We start from the raw sequence: 19469 nt of genomic DNA on the forward strand, positions 1-19469 counted from the left end.
TGGGTTTTCTGTTGACTAATTCCGGACGCTTTTCGTCGCGTGCTGCTTTCAGTTGGTGTCATTGGGAGCAGTACTTGTTGGAATGAATCGTTTGGTTTTGCGGAAGGAGCTCATAGTAGAGGACTCCCTTCCAATCCCACCAATATACACAACATCACCTTCTTTGGGTGAAGACCGGCCTTTGGTGTGGTTGGTGGTGATTCATCTCGCTTGCCCCACGATCTCTTCCGTTCCACATTATTGCACAGGATCCACTTTTCATCGCCCATCACAATTTGTTTTAAAAACGGAACGTTATCGCATGCGGCAAGATGGTCAAGAAGGTTTTTTCCGCTTAACTTACGTGGCACCCAAACATCAAAGCGATGAACATAACCAAGCTGGTGCAGATGATTTTCAGCGCTTGATTTGGATACTTTGAGTATGTCAGCCATCTCCCGCGTGGTATAGTGTTGATTGTTCTCATTGTTTCGATTTGATCGCTGTCAACTTCAGCTGGTCTGCCCGACCATGGAGCATCGTCCAGCGAGAATCTCCAGCACGAAACTTCACAGACCACTTTCGACACGTTCCATCAGTCACGGCACCTTCTCCATACACTGCACAAATCTTGTTTTTTTGAGTTTCAGTTGCGTTTTTACCTTTCTTGAAATAATAAAGCATAATATGCCGAAAATGTTGCTTTTTTCCCTTCCATCTTCAGTATTAAAATCGCTACACAAAAATTCACCAATTTTGATAATTTTTTTTTAAAAAAATGCGTGCTGATATGAGAACTGTCGCAATACAGTCTGACAGAATTGTTTTGAATGAAGTTAAAGACAATTAAGCGCTACTAGAGCCATCTTAACGGAAAAAACCGAACTTTTTGACCAACCCAGTATTTATAAACTGAATCATGGTATCCCCTTCCACACAACCTTCTGTTGGTTCTAACTGTGCACAGTATACTAGTCAGGATTTCTAGCATGGCCTTCAAGACACTGAGTAATTTGGGCTCTCCTCTCATCCATCTAGAGACAGTAACAACAATAATAGCAACAAAAAACAGAACCCTATCGTTAATATTTCTTTATTGCCAGGAATAGTTCTTAGAGCTTTATACAATGATAGATTCAATACTTTCAGCAATCCTGGGCTGAGTAGCCTTTCTAAGGCTAGACATCTATTTAAGTGGTGGAGCAAGGACTTCAAGTCAGCTAGGGCTCCAGAGCCCAACCTCTTAAGCATTATACTCTGATGAATTACACAGTACCCTCACCCCAGACACACACACGCACTGTTGTCTTTTCGCCTTTCCATTACTCCAGGCGTTACCTTCCCAGGGTGCTCTTGTGTGCCGTTTTCTCTCTGGAACATACTGCTTTTCATTTTTCAGCTGTTCGTTCCTGGTCATCTTTTGGATCAACTAGGGCTGTCGTGTTATTTTCATCAGAGACTCGCATTCCCTCTTCTGTTTTGGTTAGCACCTACAACTTGTGATACAGTAAACTCCCATGATGAAGTAGAAAGTAGTTCTAAAAAGTTCAAATCACATAAAAATGGCATTCTCGGGAGTTTAATAAAACGACCCGAGTCAGTCTTTGTGGGGGAGGAAGCGCGTGTGTGGAGCGGGTTCCAGGGTTCAGAATAAGGTGTCCACGTCAGTCTGAGGGCAGACTTCGGTGGTTTGGCGCCACCTGCTGGTAGCTGTGTGGTCCGGTGACCGCTGTGGGCGATGGGAGCCAATTCCCAGTTAAAACTGATCAGAATTCATGTATGCATGAAGCTTTACTTTATTCCATTTGTGTTTATTGTTTAGTCTTTCCACTCAGTGCTTCATAAGTCCAGAGACCATATGCGTTGTGTTTACTGGTATTGCTCAAAGCCAGGCACCAAGTAGGTTTGTTTTTTTTTTTTTTTTTTTTTTTTTTTTTTATGCGTTACGCGGGCCTCTCACTGTTGTGGCCTCTCCCGTTGCGGAGGACAGGCTCCGGACGCGCAGGCTCAGCGGCCATGGCTCACGGGCCCAGCCGCTCCGCGGCATGTGGGATCTTCCCGGACCGGGGCACGAACCCGTGTCCCCTGCATCGGCAGGCGGACTCTCAACCACTGCGCCACCAGGGAAGCCCACCAAGTAGGTTTTGAATAACGTATCTGTTGAATGAGTGAGTGAATCAGAAAACAGCGTGAACCGGAACAGAATTTCAGAAATTCTGTACTTTATTTAGAAACTGACAAGTAATGTAGTTTAACTGGAGATAAGGCTCGGTAGAGGCATATGGTTGAGAAAAGTGAGCCTAGAAAGATAGAGTGGAACCAGATTTTGGTGGCCTTTGGATTAAATAGTTAGGAACTGTGTGAAACATGATCTGGAGAAGATGAGAAGTGAAAAGAAGGACATTTATTTTAAGCAACTAGAGCATACTAAAATAATGGAAGGTCTGGCTTCCGAAATACCTAAGTTGGGGGGTAGGTTAGGGAGTAAACTAAACTTTCAACCAATCTGACAGAAAGGCAACAAAGAGCAGAAAAAAACTATGGAAATACAAATCATAAATCAAGACAGTAGGGACTTCCCTGGTGGCTCGGTGGTTAAGAATCTGCCTGCCAATGCAGGGGATGCGGGTTCGAGCCCTGGTCCGGGAAGATCCCACATGCCGCGGAGCAACTAAGCCCGTGCGCCACAACTACTGAGCCTGTGCTCTAGAGCCCGCGAGCCACAACTACTGAGCCCGCGAGCCACAACTACTGAAGCCCACGCACCTAGAGCCTGTGTTCTGCAACAGGAGAAGCCACCGCAATGAGAAGCCTGCGCACCACAACGAAGACTAGCCCCCGCTTGCGGCGACTAGGGAAAGACCACGTGCATCAGTGAAGACCCAACGCAGCCATAAATAAATAAATAAATAAAACATTTATTGAAAAAATCAAGACTGTAGAAATAGTCCAAAACATCAATTATATTAAAATAACCAATTGTGATCTTAACACGAGTCTGTGCTGTTTTTAACAGATACACAAAACAAAATTAAAAGAATGGAAAAATATATTTATCAGAGAAATACCAGATAAATCTGCTGTAATAAAATAGAATTCAGGGTGCAGATCTTTAACTGGGACAAAGAGAGGCTCTTCAAACTGCTAAAAGCAGCAGTCCAGAAAATATAATCATCATAAACTTATATGCATCTAACAACATAGCCTTCAAATAGCATTTAAAGTAAAAACTTTCAGGAATTCCCTGGCTGTCCAGTGGTTAGGACTCTGCGCTTCCACTGCAGGAAGATCCACTAAGATACCGTAAGCCACATGGTGCGGCAAAGTAAATAAATAAATTAATTAATTAATTAAAAGCTTTCAGAATTGCAAGGCGAAGTGGACATGTCTGCAAAACTGGGACTTCCAAAACACCTCTGTTGGGAAACACTAGTCTGCCATCTCCATGGTCTGCTGGCTTTCTGAATAAAGTTGTATTCCTTGCCTCCAAAAAAACCCAAAAAACACTCTGACAAAATTGAAAAATCAGGCAGACACAAAATTTAAAATGACATCAAAGAATTGAACGACTGGATTAACAAATTTTATAAGCTGGAGATCTATAGAACACTGTAGTTAATTGAATAAAATACAACTCTGTCCATTTTCTTTTTCCAGTTATATACAGGCCAGCTTTTAACTGTGTACTATGTCATAGAAGAATCTCAACAGTGTCTGGAAAATCAGTGTCATTCAAAATATACTATTTCATCATAATGCAATAAAATTAGAAATCAACAATGAAAAGACAACCAAAACACTTATAATATTGGCAACTAAAAACTCACCAATTGGAAATTCCCTGGTGGTCCAGTGGTTAGGACTCGGTGATTTCACTGCTGTGGGCTGTGGGCCGGGGTTCAATCCCTGGTCAGGGAACTAAGATCCCGCAAACCCTGCAGTGTGGCCAAAATAAAAATAAAATAAAATAATAAAAACTCACTAATTAGGGCTTCGCTGGTGGCACAGTGGTTGAGAGTCTGCCTGCCGATGCAGGGGACGTGGGTTCGTGCCCCAGTCCGGGAAGATCTCACATGCCGCGGAGCGGCTGGGCCCGCAAGCCATGGCCTCTGAGCCTGCGAGTCCGGAGCCTGTGCTCCGGCAACGGGAGAGGCCACAACAGTGAGAGGCCCGTGTACCGCAAAAAAAAACACCCCAAAACAACAAAAAAAACCCTCACTAATTAATGGATGAAAGAGGAAATGAGATTTATAAAACATTTGTAGCTAAAAATAACAGAGCATTGCATGCAAAACTTTTAGATGTGACTTAAGCAGAACTCACTGAGAAATTTTTTTGTGTGTTTTTCTTTTGCGGTACACGGGCCCTCTCACTGTTGTGGCCTCTCCCTTTGCGGAGCACAGGCTCCAGACGCGCAGGCTCAGCGGCCATGGCTCACAGGCCCAGCCGCTCCACGACATGTGGGCTTTTCCCGGACCGGGGCACGAACCCGTGTCCTCTGCATCGGCAGGCAGACTCTCAACCACTGCGCCACCGGGGAAGCCCCTCACTGAGAAATTTAATAGCTCTAAGTGGGTTAATTGGAAAATAAGAAAGGTTGGTAAAATTAGTATCAGCTCAACTCTAGATGTTAATAAAGGACCAACAGAATAAATCCAAATTGAGTAGAAGAAATACTTAGTCTATATTAATTAAGTAGAAAATAGAACAGAATAGATTATTAATACCATAAAATTAATAAAAAAGGATGAACCTTTATAAAGACAGATAAGGAAAAACGAGTACTATTAAAAACAAAAATATGACCAACAGAATAGAGAGTTTAAAAACCATAAGAAGATACTATAAACAACCCATTGCCAGAAAATTTGAAAACTTACAAAGTGAGCAGCTAAAAAAAATATATATATATATATATATATATATATATATATATATATATATAAATTACAGCTGACTCAAAAGGAAATAGAAAACCTAGGCAAATCAATAACCATTTAAGGTCTTTAATTTTCCATATGCATCCCCTCATTCAAATAAAATCTATCAGACCCAGTTCTGTTTCTAAAATTTCAAGGGATGCATAATCCCTATCATGTACAAACTGTCATGGAAAACAGTAAAAGAGGGAAAGCTTTTCAACTCATTTTATGAAGCTAGTATAACCTTAACCTTAACACTGACTTAGTATAGAAAAAGAAAATTTCTTGCTGAATTTATGTATGATCATAGCTACAAATGTTCTAAATTAAGAATAGCAAATTCCCTGGTGGCGCAGTGGTTAAGAATCCGCCTGGCAATGCAGGGGACACGGATTTGAGCCCTGGTCCGGGAAGATCCCACATGCCACGGAGCAGCTAAGGCTGTGTGGTGCCACAACTACTGAGCATGTGCTCTAGAGCCTGAGCCAGAATTACTGAGCCCACGTGCCGCAGCTAGTGAGGCCCGCACGCCTGGAGCCCGTGCTCCGCAACAAGAGAAGTCACCGCAATGAGAAGTCCGCGCACCACAACGAAGAGTAGCCCCACTCGCCGCCAACTAGACGGAACCTGCGCACAGCAACGAAGACCCAATGCAGCCAAAAAATAAATATATTAAAAAAAAAAAAAAGTAAGTTATTTCATGGATGGGAAAGCGTTAAAAAACAAATCAAACCCACCACTCATTAAAAAATACGTAATGACTAAATACATACTTAGAAAGGCAAGGAAGGCTAAATATTAGAAAATTTATTAATGTAATTTACCATATATGAATAGATTAAAGGAGAAAGCCCATATTATCATCTCAGTAGATGCAAAGACATTTGCTAAAATTCATCATCTTCTGAAGATAAAGACTCTTAATCTGGGCTTCCTTGGTGGCTCAGTGGTTAAGAATCCGCCTGCCGGTGCAGGGGACACGAGTTCGAGCCCTGGTCCGGGAAGATCCCACATGCCGCGTAGCAGCTAAGCCCGTGCGCCATGACTACTGAGCCTGCACTCTAGAGCCCGTGAGCCACAACTACTGAGCCCATGTGCCACGACTACTGAAGCCCGTGCGCCTAGAGCCCGTGCTCCGCAACAAGAGAAGCCGCTGCAATGAGCAGCCCGCGTAGCGCGACAAAGAGTAGCCCCTGATCGCCACAACTAGAGAAAGCCCGTGCACAGCAACGAAGACCCAAGGCAGCCCCCCTCCCCCCGCCAAAAAAAATGACTCAGTCTGGATTGGGACTTGATAAGGGATATATATTAAAAATCTATAGCAAATTTCATAATTAATGGGGAAACTATTCCTTTTACCATGTTTATTAACTAGCGTTATACTGGCAGGCCTAGCAAATGCAAATAAGGCAAGAAAAATAAATAAAAGACAAAGATCAGAAGGGAAGAAACAACAGAAACACTGTTATTTGCGAGGTTTACACACAAAATTTAAAAGAGTGTATAGACTTTAAAACTACTTAGAAGGTTCATCAGTGTTGCTGTATACAAGACTAGCAATCAGAAAATGAAATGAAAAAGATCCCATTCATAATAGTTTTTAAAACTTAATTAGGTATCTGGGAGTAAATCTAACAATAATATGCAATACCTATAAAAATAAGAATTTTGCTTTATGGAGGGACATAAATAAGTGAAGAGATACACAGCTTCCTTAAGAGGAAATAGAAAACCTAAAGAGACCAAAACCATTTCACTGACTTTATTCTTTAACCTGCAAACACATGGAAAACTGGACATGGTAAAGCTGTTAATTCTTCCCCTATTAATCTATAAATTCAATACAGTTCTCGTCAAAATTCCAAGAGGACTTGTCTTTGGTGGAATCTGACAAACTCTTAGGTAGAGGTCCAAAAATAATCTAGATAATTCTGCAAAAGAACAAAGTGTGTGGTACTTGCCCTCCTATTCATAAAGAATGATTCTAAAACTACAGTATTTTTAAATGTGTTATTGGCCCACAGACGAATAGTTGAGTAGGATAGACTAGAGAGCCCGGAAGGAGTAAGCATGTATTTATGCCTAGTATATAATAGACACGGATTTATAGAAAGGAAGGACTATTCGGTAGATTATATTAGGATAGCTAGTTTTTTATAAAGAGAAAAGTAAAGCTAGAGCCCTGTTTCATACCCTCTTTTTTTTTTTTCAATTGATTTATTCCTCTTTATCCTTTTTATTTATATAAAAATCCAGTCTCCCTCATAAGCATCAAATTTAATTTGATTAATAGGTATTTTTTAAAGTGTATTAAGTGTGTATATTTTGTTGTGTAAATTTAAAGTTTATAGAAATGGTACTGTGTTTCTTGCTCTGTTTCCTACTTTTTTTTAGTAAATACTGTTCTTAATATCCATGCATGTTGCTTTGTATGTATGTAATCTGTTGTTTCTGACTGCTGCATAATTCTCCCTGATTTACATCCACCACGTTTTGCTCTCCTGTTTGTGGTGGCCTGTGGATCAGCTGGGAGCTCGCCGGTCTAGGATGGCCTGAGCTGAGGCAACTCAGCCCTCCTTCTCTCCAGCCTCCAGTTATCTTCTTTCTTTTTTATTCCTTATGATGTTCGTCAAGAACTCCAGTATGTTTAAGAATAGTTATATTAATTGGCATTCCTGGTTATTTTTTTTTTGGTGGTGGATTTTCTCTTAAATTTTTTTTTTAATTAGAAAAATTTTTTAATGAGGTATAGTTGATTTATAATATTATATGTTTCAGGTATACCACATAGTGATTCACAATTTTTTTTTTTTTTTTGGCTGCATTGGGTCTTCGTTGCTGTGCTCGGGCTTTAGTTGCGGTGAGGGGGGGGCTACTCTTCGTTGTGGTGCATGGGTTTCTCATTACGGTGGCTTCTCTTGTTGTGGAGCATGGGCTCTAGTCATGTAGGCTTCAGTAGTTGCAGCACACGGGCTCAGTAGTTGCAGCACACGGGCTCAGTAGTTGCAGCATGCAGGCTCCATAGTTGCGGCACGTGGGCTCAGTAGTTGTGGCTTGCAGGCTCAGTAGTTGTGGCACACGGGCTTAGTTGCTCTGTGGCGTGTGGGATCTTCCCAGACCAGGGATCGAACCCGTGTCCCTTGCATTGGCAGGTGCATTCTTAACTACTGTGCCACCAGGGAAGTCCCGTGATTCACAATTATTAAAGGTTATACTCTTATTTATAGTCATTATAAATGATTGGCTATATTTCCTATGCTTTATAATATATCCTTGTAGCTTATTTATCTTATACATAGTAGTTTGTACCTGTTAATCCCCTACTCCTGTCTTGTCCCTCCCCCTTCCCACTCCCCACTGGTATGTTTTCTGTATCTGTGAGTCTGTTTCTTTTTTGTTATATTCACTAGTTTAATTTTTTTAGATTCTTCATATAAGTAATATTATACAGTATTTTTCTTTCTCTGTCTGACTTATTCCACCAAGTATAATACCCTCCAAGTCCATCCATGTTGTTGCAAATGGCAAAATTTCATTCTTTTTTTTATGGCTGAGTAGTATTCCATTGTGTGTGTGTGTGTGTGTGTGTGGTTTTGTTTTGTGCATAAACACACACCACATCTTCTTTATCCATTCATCTGTTAATGGACACTTTGGCTGCTTCTGTTTCTTGGGTGTTGTAAATAATGCTGCTGTGAACATTGGGGAGTATATATCATTTTAATTAATGTTTTTGTTTTCTTTGAATATATACCCAAGAGTGGGATTGCTGGATCATACGGTAGTTCTATTTTTAGCTTTTTGAGGAACCTCCATACTATTTTCCACAGTGGCTGCACCAGTTTACATGCCCATTGGCAGTCCTGTTTTTTTCCTAATCTTGAAGGGACTGTATCTGAAGTTTCAACTTGAAGTTTAATGTTTGTTGTAGGTTTTAGTATATAACATGTACCAGGTTAAGGAATTTCCTTGTAGTCCTTTGGTTTTGTTTTTGTGTTAGTTATACATGGAATCCTGTCAGATGCTTTTTCAGCATTTCTTTGATACGTCATGATTTTTCTTCTGGTATATATTAATGTGATCAATTCTCAGGCATTGAATGCTCCTTGCGTTTGAGGATACATGTTACTCATCATTTTGCTCTGTTTTGCTTTAAGTTAAGGACCTTTCATAAGTAATATGGAACTATAATTTCTTGTATTTTCCTTATCTAATCTTGGAATCAAGATTACACTAGGCTCATAAAATAATCTAGGCTGCTTTCACTTTTTTTTCTCCTATTTTCTATAACAATTTCTGTAAGATAAGAATTAATTTAAAAATTTGCTAGAATTTTCCTAAAAGTACATTTAAGCCTGTAATTTTTTTTTTTTTTTTTTGTAGAGAGGAGGTTTTGGGCTACATTTTTATTTCTTTGCTACTTACTATTCTATTCAGTTTTTCTTTTTATAGTTTATACAGCTTCTTTATACAGTCCATCCAGATTTCAACTTTATTGGTGTATAATTGTTCATAATACTGATTTATTATTTTTATATGTATTGTATCTGTGGTTATTTCTCCCCTTTTGTTCTGTATCTTATTTGTACCTTCTTTTCTTGGTTATCCTTGCAGAGGTCTATCTATTTTATTAATCTTTCCAAAATCAACTTTTGGTTTTGTGAATCTTTTCTAGTTTTAAAAATTATTGCTCTCTATTTCATTTTTCCTGCTCTTTATTATTTCTTTCCTTCTTTTTTCTTTGGGTTTGTTCTGTTGATTTTTCCATCTTTATCAACTGAATGTTTAGCTTATATATTTTTAAACCTTTTCATTTCCTGGCATTGAGTATGGTTTTAGCTGTGTCACATATAGTTTGACATGTTGTATTTTTATTGTAATTCATTTCTAAATATTTCTCAATTCCTTTATGATTTCCTTTTTATTCCATGGGCTATTTAACATACACTGTAAGGGAAAGCACATATTAATTTGGCTGGATCAAAACTTAAAATTTTTGTAGGATAGAGGATACCGTAGACCAACCAAAGTAGAAGTCAAACAGCAGGCTGACAAAAGATAGTTGGAACACATATCTGAATTACTGTCTAGTGTATGTTAACATTCTACACATAAGTAAGACAAAAAAAGTGTCATAGAAAAATGACAAAGGATATGAATGGGAAATTCATAGGGGAAATGTTAATGGCCAATAAGTATATGAAAAAAATGTTTATCCTCAGTACATACTAAGTACGTGCAAATTAATACAACAGTGAAAAATTTCCTGCCGTCCAACAGATGGCAGACATTTTTAAAGTTTGATTATATCTTGTATTGACAAGAACATAAGAAAAATGGGAGCACTAACACATCACTAGTGGGGTTTTAGACCTACATAGCTACTTTGGAAAGAGTAACATATAAATTTAAAATGCACTTATTCTATGACCTAAAAATTCTCTCTGTAGGTGTATACTGTGGAGAGACTCTGGCATACATGCTTAAGAAAAAATAGATAAGGATTTTTTTCAGCATTGTTTATAAAAATGAAAAATGGAAACAACTTTATTTGCCTATCAGTAGATAAGTTTTTGAACAAAATGGGGTTTATGTGTGCACTGGGATAATTTGAAGTATGTAAAAAGCAAAGCTATATTTACTTATACCAACATGGGTAGAATATGAATCTTGAATGAAAAAAATAAATTTTAGAATGGCATATGTAGTATAATGTCATTTACGTACCCAAAGCATGCAAAGTACTACTGTATGTCATTCTGGGATACATGCACACACACACACACGCATAAATGTACACAGATGTGAAAACATAAAAGTGTAAAACATAGAGTGGAAGAATATACACAAAGCTCATGATAGTGGTTTCTTTGGAGAGATAGAATGGTGAATGAGGACTGTTGGTAGTTCTCAACGATGTTATTATCTCCACATGTAATGTGTTATTTCTTAGGGAAGAACAGCACCTTCAAGTATAGATGACAAAATGATAACAGTTGTTTGTTCTGGATGCAGGGGTCATGACTGTTTGTTATATATATATATATATATTTTGGTAATTTTACATACGTTTAAAATCCTCCTCAAAAATTGTACAAGAGATCACTTCCTAAACAAGGAACACAGATGACTCAAGATTTCTAGCTTGGGATGAAGGTGATGTTATTGATAGAGGAAAGGAGATTTGTAGATAACGGACCTTTAGGTACCAGTGGGTTATCCAAATAAAGACGTTTACCGTACAACTGGAAATTAGAATGTAGCACTAAAAAAAAATAATAAGTCAAGCCTAGAGATGCTGATTTTTGAGTCAGTTCGGAAGTCATATTGAAAGCCCTGGTGGTGAATGGATACTAACTACCATTCTTGAGACAGTGGAGAATGAAGAGAGAAAGTGGCCAAGGCTCATGCTTTGGAAGAACAGTCACATTTGAGGGTTGTGCCGAAGTAGGCGAAGTCAATGGAAAAAAACAAATAGGAACAAAACAAAGCCAGACAGTTTATTGTCATGAAAATCATATGAAGGGAAGGAGTTTAATAAGGGGTGGCCAATAATTTCATTTGTTTGGAGAGGTAGAGTCAGGCGAAAACTAGGAAGAGATCGCTGGGCTTGGCAATTAGAAGCTGATGTTGGGCTTCCCTGGTGGCGCAGTGGTTGAGAGTCCGCCTGCCGATGCAGGGGACACGGGTTTGTGCCCCAGTCCGGGAAGATCCCACAGGCCACGGAGCGGCTGGGCCCGTGAGCCATGGCCGCTGAGCCTGCGCGTCCGGAGCCTGTGCTCCGCAACGGGAGAGGCCACAACAGTGAGAGGCCTGCGTACCGCAAAAAAAAAAAAAAAAAAAAAAAAGCTGATGTTGACTTTTGAAGAACTTTTCAGTGGATAGGTGCAGAAGCTATACTGTAAGAGGGGAAGAAATTAGTTAATTTGAATATTCCTTTTAGAATCAATCAAAATAGAATTTGACTTACTGTTGCAATGTGTTTTAGTTAAGAACTCCATTGTAAATCTTTTCATAAACATGCTAAATAAGAATCATGCATTAGCCCTTGTAAAGTTTCACAGGAATTGAAAAAAATTTCCAGAATATTCAAGATACTGTACATTCCCTAATGATAATAAAGAACCCAAGCCCTTGAAACCACTTGTTATAAATGTTATTTAAAATAGATCATTAACCATTTTAATTCACTTTGTATGGTGTCATACACATACAGTACTTAATAAATGCTTTTTGAATCTGACATCCACTTAGAAAAGACTAGCTGCAAGACTCAGTCAACAGATAGTCTTCTAGGAGTGGCTGCTTTTGTTCAGTGTAAACCGTAAAGTGAAGAATCATCAAGCTCAAGGAGAATTTGACCCAGGGATAAGTTAAGTAAAATGCGGAAAACATGTGAACCTAAGCCAAACTATCAGTTTCAAAATTGGTACATGCTGGATCCTTACTCATCATAGGGTTGTTTTCTTTTTCTTTTTTTTTTGCGGTACGCGGGCCTCTCACTGTTGTGGGCTCTCCCGTTGCGGAGCACAGGCTCCGGACGCGCAGGCTCAGCGGCCATGGCTCACGGGCCCAGCCGCTCCGTGGCATGTGGGATCCTCCCGGACCGGGGCACGAACCCGCATCTCCCGCATCGGCAGGCGGACTCTCAACCACTGAGCCACCAGGGAAGCCCAGTCATCATCGGGCTTTTATGGTTGACAAATGCATATGGCCAGATAATTTATGATGAAATGACTTTGGGGGTCATAGACCTCTTTGAGAATCTGAGAATGGTCATGATCCTCTTCCTCAGAAAAAAATGCACATTTGGTAACAAAATTTTGCCTTTGTGAACCCCCTGTTAAAGATCCATGCCTTATGAAGGCTTTTATACATGTAAATATTTAACTCTGCTGGGTGGTGGTCCAAAATGTAGCACGTACCCACTACTACTCTAATTTCATGTATAAGCAATTTTGTATATCATGCTGAGAATTTCACACTTGGTGTGGGTTCTGTCTGAATTGAGAAGGCTTAATTTTTTTCCTTTTACGTAATTCAGTGCCACCAGGTGTAGTAATAGGTGCCTACAACAGAAACTTGCTCAAAGTAAGTCCTGGGTAATTATTTCTGGAATAAATGAATGAATATGTGACCATGGATTCAAACATCTTCACTTTAATAACATTTTATAAAACCTAACTATTAAATAAAATGAATCAGTAGTATAAAAAACTGAAAAGAGTGAGTTAAACATATAGTAGTATAAAACATATGAAACAGTCCATCTTTTCTCTTTGTAAAGCTGTAGACTTGCACTCCTGTATCTGTCGTCTGTCTTCCAGTATTGATGAACCAAGCTTTACTTAATGGTCCTGAATCTCTTGATTCCAGCTTGTTGTCCTTGATAGACATATTTTTTCTTAGACCTTAGTTTTCCTACCTTTTTTTTTCTTCTAAACATGCCCAACACACCATACCCCAGCTTTGAGTTTCACTGTTAGTTCAGCTGCATCAGACTGTTTGACCCCCTCTTATTGTTCTCCTACCATTCACTGCTCAAAGTTTTTTTTCCATTTTTTTCTTAATTTCTCAGAAAGACTCTTGACCATTGCTCTAGCTCTGACATTAAAAAGCAAAACATCAACCACTTTATAATTTATATAAATATAATAATAGTAAAATGGATTTAAGTTTTCATCCATTTTGTAACTTCTAAGTTTTATAGAAGATTGTTTTGTAGAATTTTTAACCTTGAAAGAGTGGGATATATACCATGTGACTTTGGTTAAATTATTTAACTCCTCAGTTTCCTGATGTGTAAAATTAGGGCATTGGATTAAATCGGTGATTCTCAAATAACTCTACCATTGGTGGTTAAAGAGCTGTCATTACTAAAATAGGAAATTGGCATCCTTCTCCCAAATTATAGGAAAATAACATTAAATGGGTAGAACGTCTGCTCCCTTTGATTCCTACCTGTAATTTTTTTTAAACTTTGAAGCCTGTTGACCTTGGTACTTGTATCTGATAGAGCACACAGTTATATATTTGGTTTTAAAGTTTAATATATTTAATTCATGGTAGTCAGGAAAAGAGATGATGATGTTCAGGTCCTTCCTTAATTTTGTGAAAACCTCTAGGTGATGTTGTCTGTAGGTATCTCTTCAACCATAACCTTTTATGATTCTGTTTACTAGATAAAGGAAAAATACAAAGGAAATAACCAGAGTAAGCTATAAGTCAAAACATTTAAAACCTATATGGTGTTGCAAACAATTGGACATTTACATATCTCTCAAAATTTTTTTCCATCTTGGTTACTACAGGACCATAAAATCCTTCAAATAGCCAAGGGTATCTAATTATTTTTGGTTATATTAGACTTTAATGATAATGATTATATTCTGAAGACTTATTTTTAAAACGGAGAGGCTGGAGGATGAAAGAATTGTTGCTCAGACTATGAAGAAAGACATGGAAAAAACTGCTCAGGACTTTGTAGTTGAAAGAGGTCATTTTTAAACTCTACCCTTCTTTCTTTATCTAAGCTGTGAAATGTGACAAGTTGGGAGTTTAAACTGCTCCTTTCTTCTATATTAATTATCTTTTGCTGATTAACAGATCATCCCAGATTTAGCAGTTTAAGACAATAAACATTATATCAGTATTACATAGTTTTTGAGATTAAGGATTCGGGATCGGCTTACTTGCATGGCTCGTAACTCAGGATCTTTCACGAAGCTGGAATCATCTGAAGGCTTGATTAGGGCTGGAGGGTTTGTGTCCTAGAGAGTTCGGTCACATGACTGTTGGCAGGATGCCGCTGTCCCTTGCCTAATGGGCAGTTGGCTTCCTCTGAGTGACCCAAAGCAAGAGATCAAGCAGACAGTTTCTGAAGTCACACACCATCACTTCAGCTCTATTCTCTTTGTTAGAAGTGAGTCATTAAGTTCAGCCTACACTCAAAGGGAGAGAGGGGAATTAGATTCCACCTCTTGAAGGGAGGAATATAAAAGAATTTTTCTTCAGAAAAGAATATCAGTAGGTACTAAATGCATCATAGCAGATACACAGGCCTTGTTACTTTGGTGCTTGGGGAGTGTTTGAGAGGAAGGGCTTTAGAGTTAGAGTTTGTGGGTTCAAATCCTGGCTCTGCTTCTCCTGAACACTATGACCTTTGTCAAGATTCCTCATCTATAAAGTGAGCACAATAGTAATATCTATTACAGGAATGTAGAGAGGAATAAGTGGAAAAAAATGAAGGTAAAGCACTTATCTTGGTGGCTTTTATTTCAATAAGAGTTAGCTGTTATTTACCTACTAGATCACAGCAATAACTTTGATGTAGAGTCTGCCTTTCTGTAATGTTATTAGCAGAATATGCTCTAAGGTATCCAGCAGGCTAACCTACCTAGTCTTATTCAGTTTTTAAAATTCTGCTCATTAGTACTTGAGAAAATTCTGCTTAACCTTGAAGACTTGAGAAATGCCGAGGGGTGTGTGTGTGTATATATATATACACACACATATACATGTTATGTACACATATATTCACATATACTACATGGCTTGAGTGGAAGAAATGCTCTATATACAGTAAGTCCCCTATATACGAACCTTCAAGTTGCGAACTTTCAAAAATGCGAACATGCGTTGCATCAGTGTCAGACGTGAGTGAAATTGCAGCTTGCCCTCTGATTGTGTTAGTTGGGTACCTAGGCTAACTTTGTTGGACTTAGAAACAAATTGGACTTACAAACACGCTTTCGGGACGGAACTCATTTGTATGTAGGGGACATACTGTATATTTTAATCCTGCCACATTTATATTTTTAATATTTTACCATGTTAAAAATTCTTCAAACATGTTTTTATTAAAACAATCCATTGCATTTTTTGATTATTTCCTCAGGCTAGGCCCCGGAAATGAAATTCCTAGATCAGTATATATTGATACTTACCTCTTTAAGACTCTTGATCTATAATGCTCATTGCTTTCTTGAAAGTTTGTACCAGTTTATATTTCCAGCAGCAGCCTCACCTTGCTTGCTAGTCCTAGTATAGTATTACTGGTCTCTAAAAAGCATTGGTGGCTTTTGAAAGCCTAGTTATAGTAGCAAGACAGAATTGCATTAAACCCCAGGGAATTGTGTTTTTATAAGAGCTTTAAATATATAGGAATATTTCCCAGCCTTTCTGCATTAATTTCTATAAATATATATATATATATATACACACATATGCATAAATACTATATATGTGTATATACTAACTGTGAAGTATTATGCAGGAATAGATACAGCTTCTGTTCACTTGGAACTTAAAATATAAGGCTGACATGAGTCCATATAATTAAGATGTACCGAGAGTGAAATACACAGACACACACCGCTATCTTTCTTTAAAAGCTAACCCTCAAGAAGCAGAGTGAGGTAAAAGTTATGTGTCAGGCTTCAAACTGACTCCCACAGTGAGAAGAGTGTTTCTTTTTGAGCCAGGTCAAGCGCTCGCCTCCAGAAGAAACACACCGTTGGCTTACATTACTCTCTTCCTTTCTAAATACACGAATATCTATGACTGATAAGAGTGGAAATTCGGATTTGCTATCAATTTCAGTGTTCTGCCTAAAGCTAGCAATTAGCCCCTTAGCGTGCCTCACCATCCTCTCACCTGGAAACTGTCTCAGGTTATGCTGCTGCCGGTCAGTGGATGATCCTTATTTTAAATTGACTAGAAATAAAAAATAAAAGCTACCAGTCATACAGTTTCTTTTGTCTAGTAGGTGGCAAGTTTACCTAACACAAGGAAGAGATCCCTGTTTGGTTTCAGGGGGGCTGTACTTTGGAAATGGCATACGGGTTCTTTTTTGGGAAGGTGGGGATCATGGTGGTAGGGCTCGGGGAAAGGCCCAAAAGAATAAATGAGTATTTAGAAGAAATGAAAAAAGCAAAGTCATGGGCTGTGGAATCAACTCTGAAGTTGCCCATGTTGGGGAAACATTTGTAAAACGACATGGTATTAATATTACCCCTGGAATACATTTTTTTCTCTAGTTATCATCACAGTTCATTCAATTTAAGTCATAAAAATTACACCTTGTTATTTAAAATTTGTAACGACCAAGTCTTTTTTGTGTTTATTCAGCAAATAACTTTTTGAACACTTACTCTGTAGGAGGCACTGTTTAACGTTGTGTGGAGAAACAACTATAGGCAACCTTTTGTTTCAGTTTTTTTTATATTATGAAATTTTGAACCCAGGGAAGCATTTTTTGTGTTTGTTTCAATGAAGCTTCATCTGGGTCATTTCATAGGCTTGGTTTCCTGTGTTGTCAGTAAGTCTATAGTCACTCAACGGCAATCTAGCTCCCGCGTCTACTGTATTTAATATGTACGTTATTTGTAATAAGGCTAGTTTTATCAAAAAGATCTTTAAAAGTAGATGATATAAGTGAATACGTTCGTTTCCGAGCGAACCAAATAGAAACGTAGGAGGGTACATACATTTCATGGCTAGCCAACTGGGGGAGGATAATCTAATCTCTCAGAGGTTGGCATGTTCTGTTTGCTAATAAACACCTGTCTGGTGTGCTTTTCCATACCTCTGTAGAGGGAAGAGGGCGAAGTCGGTCCCTGAGAGTGGTTGGAAGCCCCTTACTTTGTCCCATAAAGCCTTGGTAACATTTTGTAGGTATGACTTTTGGGGTTGGTATGCCTGTTTTACAGCGCAGCGCTTTCAAGTGAACGGCTTACACGCAGCCTACACTTTGACACGGCCCAACAAGTTAATTAATTAGCCACCTTTCCGTCCCGGCTGCGGGACTGGGCATTAGAGCTCTTCCAGAAAGAAAATTTGATTAATGGCTCTCTTCTAGCGTGGGGACGACTGCCGACTTCTCTTCCGCAGAGCGTGAAACGTGCGTCTTCCTGCCGAGGGGCCTCGTCCCAGCCGCGGCCCCCGGGACGACTCCCTGCCTCAGGTGTCCTGCGCGCCGCGGGCCACGGCCGCTCTCTGGGGCGGGCGTCCGGGACTTCCTGTCTGGGCGCGGGGCGGAAGGATCGCGTTGCCAGCCGAGGCGGCCGCCGCCGCCGCCGCCGCCGCCGCCCCTGCCCCTGCCGTTAGGTGGTGGGGTTTCTCAGCCCGGCGGCGGGAGGCGGGCCGGCCTCGGCTTCCTGTCGGAGGACGCGCAAGGATCCGGGCGTCGGAGTGTGTGCGAGTGCGTGAGTGTGTGTCGGCCGCACGGCGTGTGTCTCCGGCCGCGGGTTCCGCCTCCTCCCCAGCCGCCGCTGCTCACGGTGTAAGTCAATGTGAAGCAGCAGCTCCAGCCCCGGGATAAACATGGCGACGTCTCTGCATGAGGGACCCACGAACCAGCTGGATCTGCTCATCCGGGCTGGTAAGGACAGGGGAACTTTCCTCCCGTGCATCGGTGCAGCAGGAGAAGGGGTGCACAGGGGGTGGGGTGGCTCCCCTGTGGCGGTCAGTGCAGGGGGTCCGGTGTCCCCTTCGGTCACCGGGGCGGCCGGGGGAAAGGGGGGTTGTGAATGAAGTAATGGAGGCGACGAATCAGGAAGTGATCACCTTGGAGAGTAACCTGCCTCAAATCCGGCGCTGTCGCTTCACGGTGGGTTTGTGGAGCAGCGGCGGCGGCTGCCGGGCGGAGCGCTGGCAGCGGGTGCCGGGCAGCCGAGCCGCAGTTAAGTTGGGGACTCGGGGGCGGGCGAGTTGTGCGCTTCACCCCAGTTGCCGAGGAACCAGGAAGTGAGTGAGGCTGTTGTCTCCCGGCTGCGCCTGCCACGCTGTCTGGCCGCAGAGGCCGCTGCTGCCCGCGGTCGGGGGCGGCGGGCTTCTCCGGTGGACGCTCGCCACCCCCGCCCCGTTCTCCTTTCAGACTTGGTCCGCAAGTCCTGGACTTCCGCGCGGACGAGGCAGCGCCGGGCCACGTCCGGTAGACCGATACCCGCCAAAAAACTGCTCTGACCCACCTCCTCACATCCCCACCTTGTGCGGGCTCGGGAGTAACGGTTCTCGAGAGGGTCCCTTAATAACGTGGAGTGGCCTGGCGGGGGTGTTTCTCTCGGGGGCCCGCCTCCCTTTCCTGGTTCAGTGGGCGGCTGTGGAGAAGTAGGCTTATGCCCCTTGCCTCGTGGGTGGGTTTTTCAGGGGGGAGGATGGGAAAGACACGGAGTATGTTTTGTGCCCCTGCGCTGGAGCGTTGGGGCGTCAGAGAAGAACGTTTATTTTTGTAAACAGCGGGTGAAGGTGGAGGAGCGGGGCGGGCGGGAGGGAGTCTTGGCCCCAGGGAAGTCTCCTCACGGAATTGCCCCCTTTCCCCCTCCCCCCCCAAGCCTCCCACCACAGCGGAAGCGCCTCGGAGAGGACAGAACGGCTGGGATTGACAGGCCTCGGGTTCCAATCCGCTCGCTGCGATGTTCCGAATAAGAGCGTTGGTTTCTGGGGGCGGGACTCCTGGCCCGCGGCGGGCCAATGAAGATTGGGCGGGAGTGAAGCTGACAATGTACGCATGGAATTGGAGGGAAGAGGAGTGTAAACACGGAAGTGGCCGCGGCGGTGGGGGATGTG

At 41.2% G+C, this 19469-nt stretch overlaps 1 protein-coding gene across 21 annotated transcripts in view; it reads left to right on the forward strand.

The window, feature by feature from the left end:
• The window catches only part of ELF2 (E74 like ETS transcription factor 2), a 98592-nt gene that overhangs the window by 59016 nt on the left and 20107 nt on the right, over positions 1–19469 (forward strand). For 2 of the 21 annotated variants that reach the window (XM_032631738.1, XM_032631735.1), the window contains exon 1: positions 17889–18282. The exons of 14 other annotated variants lie outside the window; for them this stretch is intronic. In XM_032631738.1, the coding sequence (XP_032487629.1) occupies positions 18225–18282 (58 nt within the window). In that variant the 5' untranslated portion in view covers positions 17889–18224. Of the gene's footprint in view, positions 1–17887; positions 18283–18499; positions 18511–19469 lie in introns of those variants that run through there. 5 more of the 21 variants (XM_032631734.1, XM_032631740.1, XM_032631736.1 and 2 more) reach the window with 5 other exon arrangements.

Source organism: Phocoena sinus, chromosome 5, assembly GCF_008692025.1.
Source record: "Phocoena sinus isolate mPhoSin1 chromosome 5, mPhoSin1.pri, whole genome shotgun sequence".
Classification (NCBI taxonomy): Eukaryota; Metazoa; Chordata; class Mammalia; order Artiodactyla; family Phocoenidae; genus Phocoena; species Phocoena sinus.